This window comes from Ursus arctos, unplaced genomic scaffold (genome assembly GCF_023065955.2).
Source record: "Ursus arctos isolate Adak ecotype North America unplaced genomic scaffold, UrsArc2.0 scaffold_24, whole genome shotgun sequence".
Classification (NCBI taxonomy): Eukaryota; Metazoa; Chordata; class Mammalia; order Carnivora; family Ursidae; genus Ursus; species Ursus arctos.
The window spans coordinates 20,160,097-20,177,580 of NW_026622919.1; the positions used below are offsets into that span (position 1 = coordinate 20,160,097).

The following is a 17,484-nucleotide window of genomic DNA, read 5'->3' on the forward strand; positions in this document are numbered from 1 at the left end:
TTTGCTTTCCTCAATGTGCCTGACTGATGACTATTTTAGATTTTGCCATGGTGGGAACATTTGGAGGCAGGAAAAGAATACTGGAGTGGCAGAGATTTTGAGGGGATTTTAGGAGACTCTGGTTCTTGATTATCTCACAGACATAGCTGACAGAGAGAAAGAGACATAAGCCACAGAATGTGGGCCACCTGAAGAAGTCCTCATTTTCTCTGTGTTCTAGGACCCTGCCGTGGGGGAAGTATCCTGTGTGGGTGAAGGCCTCTTTCATGAGCTCATTAACTCTTTATAAGAGACAAAAATCACTGACTAATAGAGTGATTGTATGAGAATGAACATAAATATTAATGAGGAAAATGCCTATTTTCTTGCACCAACACCCACTACAGACCTATATAAGGTCTGGAGGAGAAGGAAGGCTTCTACTTCAAGCAAATCCAACCGTGGGCAAAGCACACGTTCGACCTTCAGCACCATGACTTCTCATCGCTGCAGTTCTCTCCGAGGTGGACAGGTTCCAGAGGCCAAGGCTGCATCCCTGTGCCTGTCAGCCACCGTGGCACATGCCAACCGAGCGCGTGTGGGGTCAACCCCTCTGGGCCAACCCAGCCTCTGTATGCCCCACAGCTGCCGCACTGCTTGCCCCTTGCCAGGGACCTGCAACATTCCTGGCAACATTGGAGTCTGTGAGAACTATGCGGAAGGTGTCCCGAATGGCAACGAGAAGGTGACCATGCAGTTCCTGAATGATCGCCTGGCCAACTACCTGGAGAAGGTGCGCCAGCTGGAGCGGGACAATGAGGAGCTGGAGACCAGGATCCGAGAGTCGAGCAAATGCCATGAGTCCACCATGTGTCCAGACTACCAGTCCTACTTCCAGACCATTGAGGAGCTCCAGCAGAAGGTGAGGTTTGTGGTGCTTCGGATCAGGGGTTGGCAAACCGTGGCCCATTTGGCCTACTGACTGCTTTTATAAATAAAGTTTTATTGGTACATGGCCATGATCATTCATTAATGTATTGTGTAGCTGCTTCTGTGCTCTAATGGCAGAGTTGAATAGTTGTGACAGAGATTCGTGACCTTCAAAGCCTTGTATATTTACTGTCTGGTCCTTTACAGAAAAACATTACTGACACTTGCACAAAATTTTCAGGGCCTGGATTGGGAGTGGAAACAGAGTTGAAAAAAAATTTGTTTTTTGATTGTGGGAAGAAAATTCCTTGAGTGCAGATGAACAGGAATATGTAAAAGATGAGATGTAGGATTTGATTCTCCAGGATTCTGAGTTTATGTTTACTTAGTCTCAGTACTTACAATTCTAACACTGTAGTTGCAAAAAGAGTGCAACCTAACTTCTGGCGCAGTACGAGGCAGCATGTTCCAATGTCCTTCATGAGCCGTATATGGCCATTCAGTAGCATTGATCTCTTCTGCGTAGCTACTGTCCCCTTTGATAATCAATGCAATGATTCTTAAGAAACTACATCTTCGTTTTGGAGATAGGAAGACAAAGAATGTCAAATAGGAGCCACAGAAACCTGGCTAGATTCACAGAAGACCTTTGGGGAAGTTGACTGACCAGCATAAGGGACTTCTTATAAAGAATGGGTCCCCCTTCGTCTAAACCTTTCATAACCAGCCCATTGTTCTGCCTAGACTTCAGATCTTGTTCATATCAGGCTGAGTATCACGGCTGGCAAAATAAAATTAAGTCTCTGTTATATGTTCAGTTTGCTATTCCTTTCCATCTCCCAGTTCTTTTGGCTGTATGCCTTCCGCCTTTGCCAAGCACCTCATGCACAGCCCCCGCCCTGTATCACGCCAGCATCTCTTACGTTTTTGGGAGTTTGTGTTGTCCAAGGGCATGTTGTCGTTTGAATCTCAGGCCAATGGAACTTCTTTTGACCTGAGGCCATTGATGGCTCTGGAGATAGTGAATTACCAAGCCTACTTTCTTTCCCCAGATCCTGTGCATCAAATCTGAGAACAACAAGCTGGTTGTGCAGATAGACAATGCCAAGCTGGCTGCCGATGACTTCAGGACCAAGTGAGTTGGGGTGGAACAGGCAGAGGGAGGAGCCAGGTGCCTACTCCGACTTCTCTCTTGTGATGCAGTTGGCATCAGAGATATAATTGACCAAGATCCCAAACCAACACTTACAGCAGGAGAAAACAGAGGGCATTGTGCCCAAGATCTTGAAAGAACACTCCTCTGCCCCTCAACTTTGTATAGTTCATAACATGCTTGAGAATGCATCATATACTCGCTGCTATTGTTCCAAAGACCTGGGGAGGTAGGCAGGGCAGTGATGGCTTCATCCTTGTGCAGGTACCGGAGCTCAGGGCCCCGAAGCGACCTGCCTGAAGTCACGTGGCTATTGAGGGATAGAACTGGAATCTGGCCTCACGTTTCCTACCCTGAGGCCATTTCCTACCAAATTCTGCTGTCTCCGTGAGGATATTTCCATACTGCAGCCCAACCAATTTGTGAGCACGAGTAACTCACGACAGAAATCATGCTCCACTGTGTATGATGGAGGCCTTGTGAAGGTCCAAAGGTTTTTGCCACCTGAGAAAGTCCAACCTGGGAACAGGAAAGGGCATTGTGTTGTTTTGTCTTTCTTAGAACTCTGTGGAAGCCTCAATCCTCTGGAGCTAAAGAAAGCCATTTCCATCCTCCCATCTGGCATTTGGCTTCTAATCTGAGAGAGAACCCAGGGTCTGTGTCAGTGGGGGGCTTGGAAGAGGAGGGTCTGCAGGGATCACGTGGCCTTGAAAATTGGCTGGTTACTCTGCTGCCTCCCCTTTGGCCATCAGCCCATGAGGGCAGACGCTGGCCTTGCACCTGCCCCAGCACCCTCAGTACTGGCCACTCTGCCTAGTGGTGCTTAGGGTCAAATGAGTGGGGGACACTCCATTGCTTTCTGGGCTGGGAGCGTACCACACAGGACATGCCAGCTCACAATTAGACTGCAGAGGGACGGCCAGTGGAGTGGCTGCTGGTGTCCTGCGGGCCCCTCTGCTCTCTCACCCTGACTCCCGTATCTTTCCTGCTAAAGGTACCAGACGGAGCACTCGCTCTGCCAGCTGGGGGAGGCCGACATCTGTGGCCTGCGCAGGGCGCTGGATGACCTCACACTCGCCAAGAGTGACCTGGAGGCCCAGGTGGAGTCCCTCAAGGAGGAGGTGCTCTGCCTTAAGAAGAACCATGAGCAGGTACATGGCCCTTCATGTAAGACTTTCTGGGGGTGAATTCGGGCTCATTTGGGGGAAGAAATGAAGCTCTTCCTCCTGCTTGGGGTGGAAGCTCTTCAGGCCTGGCCTCGTGGTTGAGCCTCGCAGGCTACGGAGGTGAGCGCCCGCTTTCAGGGGGCACTGGCTCTTCACCCACAGCCTCTGGAAGCATCTAGGCTAACGCAGGTGGTGCCCCATCCTCAGAGGGGCACAGGGAAATCACTGGGGAGGGTGGGAAGTGGGAGATGCGGTTTTGGGGTAGAGGGCAGTGGGGGCTCCACGACTGCGATGTTCTCCTCCTATGCCCACAGGAAGTCCACATTCTGAAGTGCCAGCTGGGGGACAAGCTCCAGATTAAGCTGGACGCTGAGCCCACCGTGGACCTGAGCAGGGTGCTGCAAGAGATGCGGTGCCACTATGAGGCCCTGGTGCAGACCAGCCGCAATGATGTGGAGGAGTGGTTCCAAGACCAGGTGAGCGTGCTGCCTCGGAGCAGAGAGGGACCCAGGCTTCCACTGGGCAGGGGGGTGATCGTGTCTCTGTGCCCTTGTGCTTCAGTCTGAAAGCATCAGCCAGCAGGACATGTCCTGCTCCGAGGAGCTGCGGTGCTGCCAGTCGGAGATCCTGGAGCTGAGACGCACGGTGAACGCCCTGGAAGTGGAGCTTCAGGCCCAGCACACGCTGGTGAGCTCCTCTGCATGCCTGGAAGCCCCAGCTTGGCTCCCACTCCCAAGAGCAGTTCCTGGTTCAGGAGCTGCCTCCCTTAAATACAGACCAGGATACAGTTCAAACTTGACTTCTTGCCTTTGCAAGAACTTTCCCATAGATGTGGATGCTGAGGGAAAGGACATTTACCCATAGGAGGGAGGTCCCGCAAACTTATCCTGAGGTCTACAATGAAGAGCAGTGGCACGTGGTCAGTTCTTCTAGCGGAGGACTGCTAACAGGAGCTGGATTGTTCTCCAGGCCTGGCCACACCTTGGGGTGTCACGGTCTTACTGGAGAGACAGAGGGCTGCAGTCCACGACTTTCCACCGGCTTCCCCCTTTGGTATTACAGAAGGACTGTCTGCAGAACTCCCTGTGTGAGGCTGACGCCCGCTTCGGCACCGAGCTGGCCCAGATGCAGATCCTGATCAGCAACGTGGAGGAGCAGCTGTCCGAGATCCGGGCTGACCTGGAGCGGCAGAACCAGGAGTACCAGGTGCTGCTGGACGTCAAGGCCCGACTGGAGGGCGAGATCAACACGTACCGGAACCTTCTGGAGAGCGAGGATTGCAAGTGTGTACCCTGATGTTTGTGCCAATGTCATGTGTGAAAGCAGAGCCCTCTTGTGGGGATGATTTGAAAGGAGGGGTGGCATTGCAGACCGCATCTCTGGGGACACACTTGTTACTCGGTAAGCCTGGTGAGCTGCCTGGACGTAGAGGAGGGCGTGCAGGAACTTTACAGCTCATGTCGTCCATGCTGCTGACCATGTTACGTTCCCAGATGCCAGTCGCTGCCACGGGGAGCTGAGATACTGAGAGATCAGTGCATTTAGGTTTTGCTAAAGTCTCTCTGGAAGAAGTATTCTAGTAATAGGGATTCTTCACAGTCACTGTTAAAAAATATTGCTAAGGGCATTTGCAGCCATCCTTTCATTTTGTACTTCCGTTGTTCTGGGCAAAAGCTAAGGTGGATAGAACATCCGTTAAGCAATAAGGAACAAGACTGGAGGCTACGTGTCAATCGGGAGGGCGGCTGACCTCTGCCTGCTCTTGCCTGGCCAGCCTTTCTGCCTTTCTCGTCCGTGTTCCTTTGCCTGTGGCCAGAAGGGCTGGTTTTACACAGGGGCACCGTGAGCTCTGGTCCCAGCTCCACTGTGGGCTTTCTAGGCCTAGCAGGACCTCCAAGGTCTCTAATCCCCTTTTGCTTTTCCGATTCTGAAGTGTCTGTGTACTTTTGTCTTTCTTGCCCTTCTGACGTCAGTGTTTCAAACATCTTTTTCTCTCCACAGGCTCCCTTGCAACCCATGCGCGACCCCAGCCTCCAGCACCCCCCGCCCGGCCCCTGCCGCCTGTACCCCCTGTTCTCCCTGCCTTTCTGGGCCTCCTCGGGCCTCTTGTGGCTCCAGCTCAACAACTCGATGCTGAACCACTCCTCAGCCTGAGGAATCGGGAGATGGGAACCGTCTGCAGCCCCGCGGGCCCCACTCCGCAGGCCTGTCCCCCGCGGCCTTGCTCCCTCGGCCAGCTGGGCGGGAGACAGATGCTGGGCGGGAGACAGATGCTGGGCGGTGCTTCTCTGCTGATGGGCTTTCTAGTCCAGCGGCTCAGCCCCGGCCCCTGGATTTGGGCTTCCTGTCTTTAGGGTGTCTTGAACACTCCTTTTGCTCGCTTCTGTTGCTTCACAGTCTGAGAAGTGGTAGGTAGCCTGGTTTTTATTTTGCTAATAAACTTCGCTTTGGCAGCATGAAGAGCCCAGGGCCTGTGGTCAGTGTCTCCACTCCACGCCAAGAGTGTTGCTGAGGGCCCCTTGAGCCAGCTGTTCCCACAGAAGCAGGGCTTGGGCTCCCTCACTGGAGGGGTCCTGGGAGATGGCAAAGCCAGCCAGGACCACACTTAATAATGGGCCTGCAGCAAAATGGCGCCGTTGAGAGAAACGCAGCTGTTAACTGGGCATCTAAAGCCTATTTAGAGCCAGAGTCACAGAGCTTTTAAAACACACGCACCAACGAAAATCCCCCCGTATCAGGATGAAGCCTCTGGTCCTTGCACAAAGGACAAGCTCAGGTCAGGGGTGCTGCCGGGACCCACGAAGTGAACTTTTGTGATCACAGGCCCGGGATGAGCAAGGCACAGTGCTGGGGCTTTACAGCTCTTGTGACACGGGGTCCCTCCAAAGCCTGCGAGGAGGGAGCAGCTGGTGGCTGAATCAAGACTCGAACCCTGGTCTCTTTGAATTAGGCCCAAAGCCCATACTTGGGAAGCTTTGAAGGGAAAAAAATCAAACAGGAGAAGGTTTAGGGTGGTGGTTCTAAAAGTGTGCTCCTCCATCCGGTCGTACCTGCTTTACTTGGGGGACTTAAGGACATGCAAAGTCTTGGGCCCCACCTCAGACTTTCTGAATGGTCAGTCTGGTTTATTGAGCCTTCCAGGTGATTCTGTGCATCCTCAAGTTTGAGAACCCCTGGGTTAGGGGGTTATTTGGGGACTGAGCCCCTTACGGGCCAGATATACTGTGGAAGGAGTTGGCCTCGGCCTCCTATAGATCCCGTGTGTGAGCAGGGATCAGGACAGCGCCTTTCCCCTCACCCTGTGGAACACTGAACGTGTTGAAGGATGGTGGTTGCTGAGCCTGTCAGACTATCCGTCTAGAAAAGGCCAAACGGGGCTTGGACCTTGTAGGCAGTAGACGCATGAACCAGAAGCTCCACATTTAGGCGGCCATGGCCAAGAACAGCATGCCTCCAGAACGCAGCGTCAGAGCCGGCCAAAGATGGGAAGCAGTGAGTTCCCCATCATTGGAGGCATTCAAGCAGGGTCTTTATAACCACCTGGTAGGGATGTTGAGGAGGTTACTCCGGCATCTGATGGGGCCGGATGAGATGGCTGTAGAGGGTTTTCTAATCCTCCATTTCTACGACCCCCTGCAGTCTAGGTCTTACTCATCGTGAGATTACAAGTGTTAAAGCACAGCTGACACGCTGACCCCAAGGGCTGGTTCTTGTCTTCCCTCTGCTCCGTGAGCTCTCCGAATCAGAGCAGCCTGCCGAGAAATTTACAAAGTCCAGCCCATCCTGGTGCAGGACTGACCCTAGTCCCAAGCTCCAAGGGTGGAGAGATCTTAAGCTAGGCCCTGGTTGTTGTGCCTCCAACCGCTCTCAAATCCAGAATCCTATCTGTTGGTAACTGTGCGGACAGGACCGATTTGCTTGGGAGGCAACAACACTTCCATCACAGGGGATCTGGAAGGGTCAGAGGCTGTCACACCCTTCCCCCCCCCCCCCCTTACTCTGCCTCTGCTCTTTTTCCCAAGCTGTACAGGTGTTTGGGTCCAGGTGACATCTCTCTCTCTCTTAAAAAGGATTTTTTAAAAAAGATTTTATTTATTCATTTGTGAGAGAGAGAGAGAGCACACAAGCAGGGAGAGCAGCAGGCAGAGCAGGCAGAGGGAGAAGCAGGTTCCCCACTGAGCAAGAAGCCAGACACGGGGCTCAATCCCAGGACCCTGGGACCATGACCTGAGCCAAAGGCAGACGCTTAACGACTGAGCCACCCAGGCATCCCAGGTGACACATCTGTGAGGGTAGGTCCCAATAAGAAAGAACAATCTCAATAAGTCTTAATTTAGCACCTCGCCCAAATACCTTTGCCTCTTCCTTTGTACTTAAAAAGCTCCTTTCATCCAACAAGTTCAAAGCGGTCTAATAAAATAAACCCACTTATTCTTGCACCATGACAGTAGGTAAGCATTGTTTTTCCCTTTTAAGGAGAGGGAAAGAAGGTGAGTCATTGAGTGGTTGAGGGATTCTTCTGGTGACATGAAATGAGTCAGTGGGGCCCCAGGGTAATTGACCTGTGTTTCTTAAGTTCACATCCAGTGCTCTGATTATAATTAAAGGAGGAGCTTTGATGAGACATTGTTTGTGTGTGTGTGTGTGTGTGTGTGTGTGTGTGGTGTGTGTGTATGTGTGAAGTGGTTTGGGTTCCTGGGAAGAAATGCTGGGTGGAGCGATCACTGTGCTTGGGGAGGTGCGAGGAGTTTCCCTGGAGACCAAACAGTCCATCATCACCACCATCATCACCACCATCATCACCATCATCACCACCATCATCACCATCATCACCACCATCATCACCACCATCACCACCATCACCACCATCATCACCACCATCATCACCATCACCACCATCACCACCATCATCACCACCATCACCATCATCATCATCACCATCATCACCACCATCATCACCATCATTGAAGCTCACATTTGTCGAGCTCTTATCATAAGCCAGGCACTCATCTAAGTTATAGATAAATTTATGCATATAAACTCATATAATCCCCATTTTGGATTGAGAAACCATGGCTCAGAGAGGTTAAGTAACATGCCCACGGTCCCACAGCTAGTAGGTGGTGAAGCCAGGATTCAGATCCAGGCTGTCCACCTCCAGAACTGTGCTCTTAACCACTATGCTTCCCAGAGGCCAGGTCTCCGACTATGTCGGCAGGATGACAGAACCATAATCACCCCATTGTTTTGATTCCTCTTCCTTAAAGGAAGCGGTAGAGTGTTTATGCTAGCAGAAACACTGCTGAGAATTTCTGCCACCAAGGGCGGTGCAAGAAATAAAGGTTGTACTGCATTTCAAAATAGCCTGAGAACCCTGGCAATTTTAGTGACTGGAAATCACGGAAGAAGGTTAACTCACCCCCTGCCATTGTTAAAAACATTCTGTTTACCGAGGAAGAGGAACACAAGAGAAACAGGCAGAATCGCTTACCTATCCGTCCCTTCACCACTTACAATCCACTTTCACACGGGCTATCCAATTTGAAATCCCCCCAACTCCAGGAAGAGACAGAGCAAGCTCCACAATCCGCATTTTGCAGGGGGAGAGGTTCAGGGTTAGGGAGGGAAATGAATCCCCGAGGTCTCCCAGTGGTCTCTCTCTCAAGCTCGTTGCCCTGTCCCTGCACTCAACCGCTAGGGGCTGGAGGTACAAACTGCCCGTTCAGACCCACTGTCTGATGCTGGGGTGAGGTGGCTCAGAAGGATTTTACAAGGCCAGGGAACCTCCCTGAGGAGAATCTTCCTGGTGTTTACTCCCATCCTGCGGGGTCCTCCCCACCCCAACCACATTTCAGAGCTTCTGGCCTTTGGCCGTCCCCTGGCCTTTTCCAGCTGAGGCTCCCCCTTTATGCTGGACTTCTGCCCAAACTCCCTTGCTTGCCTCCCCCTTCTCCCTGCTGAGTTGCCGGACACCGTAAACACGTGCCCCAAGGCCCTCCCCCAAGAAGCCTCTGCCCTGCAGTACATCTCTCTCCTCCCCAGGGGGCAGACTTGTGCCTGTTCACCTGCTGGCTCACGTGTCACCCCCATTTCCCCACGTGAATCTCAGGCCCTTTGACACTTCCTCTTTCACTTGCTTGATTGAACATCGCCTCTCCTCCTTCTGCCACTGCATACTGTGTCCCCGGAGACCTCTTCCACCTGCTTGGAAGCTCACCCCAACGCCACGGAGTCTCTGGGGATGCCACAGGGCAGGCACACCACTCAGCTGTGGTCTCCAAAGCAACAAGAACCAAATATCCAAAATCTAATGACCAGGCCTGGTGGAAGACGGGATTCTTAAACGGATTAGGGCTCTGAAGAGACCGCTTGTTTGAATCCTACCCCTGAGTTGCCTACAGAGTGGGGTTACTATGAAGTCTCTTTCAGGATACAGGTAAATAACCTGAAATGGTTTCATCCCCATCTCCAGGCAGAGAATCAGAAACTGGTTTAAAATGGTCTGACTGGAGGTTGGGGCAGGAAGAAGTAGAGGAGGAAGGAAGAAACTTTTGGAGGGGGGGAAGGGCCCAATTACATCACCTTACATTAGAGTTCGTTGTGGGCTCCTCTGTGTGCTCAGTAGGACCGAGAGCTCGCAGAGGACCGCAGCATATCATCTCCCCACCGTCCCCATGTCCCCATCCCGGGCCCCAGCCCTGGGGCTGTGCCAGGTGCTTCGCTGATGTTCAGTAAATGACTTCTGCCCTTAATGTTGTATATGCCGTTTCTTAATTACATTAAATACAAACATATTTCCAGATACGTCCATCTCACACCCCTTAAATATCTCACCTCCTTACCTTGTTTCTCAGGTATTTTAAGAACTCGTATTAGCCTGAATTGCTCATAAAAATACAATCCCCCACCAGAACTACGATTCTTCTGTTCCAGTGTAGCCCCATCCCAGCATGCAGACGGTACACAGTAATGTGCTTTGAATAAAATTGATCTAAAGAAAGAAAGTGGGCTTGATTGTCCCTCGACTGCTCAATTTCTCTTTGAGTGAATACAATTTGCAGATAGTTCAATTAGGAAATCAAGAAGTACACATAGTCGACTAGCCTGTGTGAGAGCTCGAAGACCTCATAGTGCCGGAGTCCCTTTCCCCCCACTAATTCGAGAAGCAAATTCACTCAAGCCCACTCGTATTTTAAAAACACTGCAAGACAGAAGCAAGATTTACAAGGCACGGCAGCATCGTGTTCACTCACCGGTCACTCTGTCTGCTGTCCCTCTTCTGAATTCTTGTGCCATCGCACCTGCGGGCTGGGCATCAGGGAAAAAGGAATCTCCGGTTGTAACCAGTTCGTTCCTGCGCCTTTGGTGTGGCTGCTCGTTGGCCGTGACCTGAAGCCAGTGCAGCTCTGACCCCCTTTGCTTCTTTCTTCCTTTCTCCTGTGCACACCTTAGTCATTCAGGAATAGGTGGCGTTGTCCCCTTCTGACCATATGCTGCCTGGTATAGACAACCCTGTATTTCTCAGCCACAAACAAATCTCAGCCTGGATTGTGGAGATGATGCTTTGGTCTGGGCACCTCGGGAAACGTCACTTCTTTTGGAGGCCTCAGAAGTGTGGTCCCATGTCTGTAGATCTTTCCCGAATCATCTCTATTTACGTCATGTGGGGCACTCAGCAGGGTGGGCCAGTCTTCTGTCCATGGATCTCGGTCGCATCGGCTACTTCTCAGCATTGTACCCTCCAGGGTCACTCACTTGAAGATGGCTCAGTCTCAGCTGTGAGGCTGCGTGGGGTTCTGAGGACCCCTTCCTTGCCTCAAACTGACCACACTGCTCCTGGTTCCCATTTCTCTGGTCTCTCGGCCTTGTATGCAAATTCCAGTTTTGCTTTTTTGTTGACCCAATTCGTGAATCTTCTCATTCTTAGACCTAAACACTCTCCTTGGACTAAAGCCCCCGTCAGGCTGCGCTGGCCCATCAGTGGGCTCTGCCAAAGAGCTTGGAGGACTGCGGCCATTGGTCTGTGCTCAGGGGCCAGCATCCCTGGGTAGGGAGAAAGGCAGGGGTGAGGAACAGCTCTGGGCTGGAAAGCACTGGAAAGCTCCAGCCTGTGCTCTGGAGCAGGCTGACAAGAGGCAGGAAGCAGGAGGCCAGTGTTGTTCTCTATGAGCAAACACTCATTAGTCTGATTGACAGGCCTTTCCATCTGTCCCAAGTCCCGCTGAAGCAAGACAGAGGCTCCCTACACCTGGCCTTGCGTCCTTCCTCTGGAAAGTCTCAGCGGTGCCTGCCGCAGGACCCACCTATTTCTGCCCCTTTAATTGCCTGGGAGGAAAACAAAGAAATTTTAGTTTTATTATAAGTCTGGGGCTTCTTTGTAGTGTGGTGGGGCTTTCCGTCTGAATGGCATTATAATAGTGGTGAGATAATGGCCCTGGAGAGGGTAGATGGAGGACCTTTTATCTGAGACCCAAGCGGAGTGCCGCATGAATACCATCATGAAAGCTTGTTGGGGAGAAGGACTCCAATAAGTTGTCAATAAAACTACCACTCTGGCTGGCAGCCAAAGCCACAAGGGAAGTTGAGATGCTGCTACCCAAGGTGCAGGGGGTACCCTAGTGCTGCCTATAATTATGCAACCTTTATATACTCAGAACTTCGGCCACCCCCTCCCACAGACCTTCTGGTGCCTTCCCTCCCCTCCCAAATCAACCCCGCATGACTTCAAGCTTGCTCTGCAAAATCTGCTTCTGCTGTGTCTCAGCAGTTTCTGTCCCAGTGCCCAAGTCCTTGGATTCAATTATACCACCACGGAGCCCTCCTCAGTACCTTTCAACGTTTGGTTCTTAAACCAGATTGTGTGTAACCCAGTAAGGCCGGGGATGGGGGCCCAGGACAGGATGGGGTCCATCTTCCGTGTCTATTCCACGGAGAGGATTGGGCAAAATCTTAGAAAGTTTAACTGGAAATTGTAAAACTATGTTTTTTAAAAAATATTAAAGCCAACATGGGCATATGATGGAATATAAGGTCAATTCACATGAAGTTTTAAGATCAACCTCCTTGAGGAGGCTCCTTTGGGCAATCTCCTGACTTCGTCGATTATCTGCTCATGCTAGTCTAATGCTATGAACATTTCAGTGGTAAGGTTGGACTAGCAATGCCTTTTTCCTTTCCAAGCCAGCCCCAGATACCTGGACAGTTAAAACACATTTATATGGATCTCTCCATCCTCCTTCCAAATGATCTCTTCCTCCAGAGGCTTCCCTGTTCTTAAGCTAATTATCAGAGCCTCTTCCTTTGAAACTCTTCTACAATCCATGTACATGAAATATAGAAGGCATTCCACAAACAGCTGCCCATCCTTCTCAGCCATGACCCAACTCAGTCCTTATCCACCTCAAGGCTTCCAGGGCTTGGGATGCTGCGCCACTGAAGGATTCTTCCTTTAAGCCGATGGAAAAGGAGTTCAATGCAACTTCTTCTTTGACTCAATCCCAGTCCCTCCCTAGAAATGCCAGGTGGGCCAGGAAATGAGTCTGGGTACGGGTTTACAGGATCACATAACACAGAAGAATGTCATTGGATGGACCAACTCCCAATTAATGAGGGCAGATACCTGGGCTAGACTGTGTGGCCTCTTTTAAGATCTACCACAAAACTCTGATTTTATGGTTATACTGCCTGAAGAGGAGTCCTGACTTAGCAAGAAGCCCAAGTAAAGAATTTTATGGGACAAGGGACTCTTCTGAGGAAGGCAAATAACAGACTGAGGGAAGGGCATTTGAAAACCAGAGAAGACATAGAAAGAAAAAAGACATTACATACCATGTCCACACCCTCTGTGGAGAGAATATAAATCCTCCTCAGAGGAAGGAAATCCACAAGCTCCTTGGAGAACTTGGACTCTGTGTTCAGCCAGGCGCCTTGCTCCCCCCAGCACCATGCCTTACAACTGCTGCCTGCCCAACCTGAGCTGCCGCTCCACCTGCTCCTCCCGGCCCTGCGTGCCCCCCAGCTGCCACACCTGCACCCTGCCCGGGGCCTGCAACATCCCCGCCAACGTGGGCAACTGTGGCTGGTTCTGCGAGGGCTCCTTCAATGGCAGCGAGAAGGAGACCATGCAGTTCCTGAACGACCGCCTGGCCAGCTACCTGGAGAAGGTGCGCCAGCTGGAGCGCGAGAACGCGGAGCTGGAGAGCCGCATCCGGGAGCGGTGCCAGCAGCAGGAGCCCTATGTGTGCCCCAGCTACCAGTCCTACTTCCGGACCATCGAGGAGCTCCAGCAGAAGGTGAGGGGGTGTCATGTGGGGGTGCAACAGCAGCTGACCGTCCTTGAACAATAAGACATTCTCAAGTTCAAGCGGCCCTCATAGTAGAATCTTGTTTTCAGATTCTGTGTGCCAAGTCTGAGAACGCCAGGCTGGTGGTGCAGATCGACAATGCCAAGTTGGCCGCGGATGACTTCAGAACCAAGTGAGTTGTTCAGGTTTCACACTGATGTCCACTCCTTTTGTTTCATCTCTGGTTAAAGGAAAGGGATTTCCATAGCTTTACTGAACAACACTTCCATCCATTGGTTGTGAAGCATTCTGTAGAGATTGAGAGGAACCACACAAAGGAAGCACAAAAATATATGGGGACTCAAATCAATCTGTTTATATTTGGATCAGTATTTGGTCTGGACTGAGCCTCCAGAACCCTCTGTCTCCTGGGTCTACTCATTGCAGAAAGTAGAAAGGCTAAGTGCATGGGGGCTATCAAAGGTCATTCCTGTGGGTCTTGAAGGTCTACTGGTCACTGCTTTGACCTTATCCTTGCACAGGTACGAGACGGAGCTGGGCTTGCGGCAGCTGGTGGAGTCAGACATCAACGGCCTGCGCAGGATCCTGGATGAGCTTACCCTGTGCAAGTCCGACCTGGAGGCCCAGGTGGAGTCCCTGAAGGAGGAGCTGCTGTGCCTCAAGAGGAACCACGAGGAGGTGAGACCAGAAATGAGAAATGAAGAAACCTGGCTCGACCTCAAGCTGAGGGTGACTTGAATGATTTGGGATGATAGAAACTGGAATATGAGGTTGGGGTTGATGTTACAATTTTCCTTTAAAAAACACCAAAACTTCATGATGAATGAAGAAACAGAGATGAGACCTATTCATGTTCCCAGATAAGATGTATGTTTCACTCAAAACTGGTGCATCATGTGAGTTTCCTAGAGCCCCTCCAACAGCTTGTGATTGGTTACTGAGCTGTAGAACAAGGCTCAGCGTTGCTATATTCACCCTGTACAAAGTCATCTCTCTCCCCAAAGGTCATAGAATCAAGCCTGTTGTTTCTTAGTCTCCACTCTTTCAAGTCTTGGTGAAAAATGATCTGGGGTTCCTCCTCTCTCCTGGAGGGGTCATGCCATGATCTTATTTGATGGCAAGAATTGTTTGCTATACAATCTGAAATTGTACCGTCAATTCTTTGTATTACGAGGTCTTCTGAAGCCAATCTGCAAATTGGGAACGTTGGGCATTAGTCCATCTTTGGTGGCATCTGAGCAAACCCTTGGGAATTCTTTTTGAACCCAAGTGCCATGGCACAGTTGTGTGAGGAGGGAGCCGTGCTACATGGAGCATGGAGTGCTTTGCCTTGTGCTGTCACAGACTGCTCCACTCACAGTCTCTTTTCCAAGGAAAGAGACTAACAGGGCTTCAATAAGCAAAGTCTGTTCTTCATTGAGGAGAGTCACTCTTGCCTTTTCTGCACCCACAGGAAGTTAACACCCTGCGCTGCCAGATTGGAGACCGCCTCAACGTGGAGGTGGATGCAGCCCCTGCTGTGGACCTGAACCGTGTGCTCAATGAGACCAGGAGTCAGTATGAGGCCCTGGTGGAGACCAACCGCAGGGACGTGGAGGAATGGTTCACCACCCAGGTGGGCATCTCAGCACGTGGCCGCTTGAGACCCTTGGCCCCGCGGGGCCCTTGAGGCAGGGTCTGACCCTGTCTTCTCCCCTGTGCTGTTTCAGACCGAGGAGCTGAACAAGCAGGTGGTGTCCAGCTCGGAGCAGCTGCAGACCTGCCAGGCGGAGATCATCGAGCTGAGACGCACGGTCAACGCCCTGGAGATCGAGCTGCAGGCCCAGCACAACCTGGTGGGTATTGTTCAGGGTACTGGCCACACTCTCCTGACCTCGGGGAGCCTGGGACTTCTCTGGAACCCCCTGGAGAAGCTCCCTGAGGAGCAGCTCTGTGACATTCCTTACCTTCTCCGCACAGAGGGACTCTCTGGAGAACACGCTGACGGAGACCGAGGCGCGCTACAGCTCCCAGCTGGCCCAGGTGCAGTGCCTGATCGGCAACGTGGAGTCCCAGCTGGCTGAGATCAGGAGTGACCTGGAGCGGCAGAACCAGGAGTACCAGGTGCTGCTGGACGTGCGGGCCCGGCTGGAGTGCGAGATCAACACGTACCGGGGCCTGCTAGAGAGCGAGGACTGCAAGTGAGTAGCGAGTTGGAGGTATCTGGTGAAGCCACACTCATATAAGCAAGTTTCTCAGTTGCGCTCCAGGCAAATTTGCATACTTTCAAAAGGAAATTTTGCCTCCACACCAGACATGATCGAACAGAATTCAGAAAACAGAATATGGCCATCATTAAAAATAGAGAAAAGCAAGAACTGTTTGATGCACAAACTGAAATTGTACAGCCAATTCTTTGCATTCTACTGTGATCATATAGATATAAGATCGATGGTATTTCTTTCATTTTACAAGACTGTATTGAGTAGAGGGTACATCTCCATACACTACCTTATCTGACCTTGTAGTTACAGCCAAGCAGGTTGGATCAGTATTCTTTCCATTCTGTAGGTGAAGAAACTGGGGCTTGGAGAAGGGAAGTGACTTTTCCAAGGTCACTAGCTAGGAATGGACAGTGTTGGGAGTCAAAGCCAGAGTTCTAGAGTTTCCATCTAGCCCTTTGGGCACTACGTGGTAGGAAGACCATTAGCAATTTGATAGGGAGCTTTGCAGCAGGTGAGCCTGTGGCTTTCTCTGTTACAGGTCAGGTCAAATCCCACAGGCATTCATTCCACTCTTGGGGTCTCTCTTATACTGTAAGCCTCCCTCAATTCACCTTTTCTACATCATTCTTTTTCTCCAGGCTGCCCTGCAACCCTTGTGCCACAACGAATGCATGCGGATCTGCCGGGTCCTGTGTCTCTAATTCCTGCGCCCCCTGCACGCCCTGTGTCCCCCGCCCACGCTGTGGGCCCTGCAACTCCTTCGTGCGCTAGAGCCCGGGGCTGCCAGAGGAGCAAGGAGGCAGGGCCCAAGGTTCCAGAGCTTTGACTTGGCACTGGTTCATTCGACAAAACTGGGCAGAAAACACAGTTTGCGTGGCTGGAGCTGCCCCAGTAAGGCATCCATGAAACTCAGCCCACCTACTGCAGACCTTCACTGGGGTCTGTTCCTTTTTCACTTGCCCAGGGAACCCTCGGAAGTGCCAGGGCGTTCCCTTGTAACCTGCTAATAAACTTGATTTCCCTGGCAAAGCAGATACCTTTCTCATTGGTATTCATTCGTTCTGCCGCACCCATCACTTGAGCACTCTATAAAAAGCCACTTGAAAGTCAGGCTACATAATGGCCTGACTCTTGGATACAAGAGCCGTTCTTTGCCTGGAGGGCAGATGGCTGGCCTGGCGCCCTGGACGCCTGGGTAAGGCAGGCTGTCAGGAGGGAGGGCAGAGAAGGGGCAGTGCTGTACCCCCATCTCCCCTTGACCATTCCTGCATGTTTCCCACTCTTCCCTCCTGACCTGGACATCTCCTAGACCTGACTGCATCTAAATCCGAACTAAGGAGGCAGGAGCTGGGCATGAGAAAGAGGCTCTGGGAAGTTCATCGTTTCTCAGCAGGAAGTTTCAGGTCCAGCTGTATTATCTGGGTCTTGGTGGCCCCGGGGCGCTCCAGGCAGCCTCAGGAACACCCAGTGAAGGAATGTTCTGGCCTGCCTGCTGTGCCCAGGACTCCCTTCCTCCTGTGTCAGTGGATCGTTACCACTGTGGGCTCCAGATGCTCACTTCCCCTCCCAACCCAGGGCTTAGACACCCCCCCACCCCCTTCATCTGATACTTCCACCTTTCTCAGTGCATCCCAACCAGTACCTGTTACCTACTCTGCGCACACCCTGAATGGTGGGGAAGAGAGACACATATCAAGAAAGACACAGTCCTGGCTGCAAGTTATTTACAACTTGTAAAGGCATAGAAC

At 51.6% G+C, this 17,484-nt stretch overlaps 2 protein-coding genes across 2 annotated transcripts; both read left to right on the forward strand.

The window, feature by feature from the left end:
• The first annotated feature begins 405 nt into the window (after positions 1-405).
• Positions 406-6,381, forward strand: LOC113265177 (keratin, type I cuticular Ha8-like). The gene is made up of 7 exons (XM_026512280.4): positions 406-901; positions 1,962-2,044; positions 3,057-3,213; positions 3,543-3,704; positions 3,790-3,915; positions 4,291-4,511; positions 5,230-6,381. The coding sequence occupies exons 1-7, from the start codon at positions 473-475 to the stop codon at positions 5,363-5,365; spliced, it is 1,314 nt and encodes a 437-aa protein (XP_026368065.2). The 5' UTR covers positions 406-472; the 3' UTR covers positions 5,366-6,381.
• Positions 6,382-13,100: 6,719 nt separating this feature from the next.
• LOC113265458 (keratin, type I cuticular Ha1) lies at positions 13,101-16,764 on the forward strand. The gene is made up of 7 exons (XM_026512864.4): positions 13,101-13,520; positions 13,622-13,704; positions 14,054-14,210; positions 14,986-15,147; positions 15,242-15,367; positions 15,492-15,712; positions 16,375-16,764. Exons 1-7 carry the CDS (start codon positions 13,173-13,175, stop codon positions 16,505-16,507), a joined length of 1,230 nt encoding a protein of 409 aa, XP_026368649.1. The 5' UTR covers positions 13,101-13,172; the 3' UTR covers positions 16,508-16,764.
• The last annotated feature ends 720 nt before the right edge of the window (positions 16,765-17,484 follow it).

Bases quoted from the DNA above. Each gene is read 5' to 3' on its own strand.
- LOC113265177 (XM_026512280.4), top strand. From the start codon at position 473: ATGACTTCTCATCGCTGCAGTTCTCTCCGAGGTGGACAGGTTCCAGAG. The intron at 3,214-3,542 runs GTACATGGCCCT...CTATGCCCACAG, and splicing joins TTAAGAAGAACCATGAGCAG to GAAGTCCACATTCTGAAGTG. The intron at 4,512-5,229 runs GTGTGTACCCTG...TTCTCTCCACAG, and splicing joins CTGGAGAGCGAGGATTGCAA to GCTCCCTTGCAACCCATGCG.
- LOC113265458 (XM_026512864.4), top strand. From the start codon at position 13,173: ATGCCTTACAACTGCTGCCTGCCCAACCTGAGCTGCCGCTCCACCTGC. The intron at 13,705-14,053 runs GTGAGTTGTTCA...ATCCTTGCACAG, and splicing joins GCGGATGACTTCAGAACCAA to GTACGAGACGGAGCTGGGCT. The intron at 15,713-16,374 runs GTGAGTAGCGAG...CTTTTTCTCCAG, and splicing joins CTAGAGAGCGAGGACTGCAA to GCTGCCCTGCAACCCTTGTG.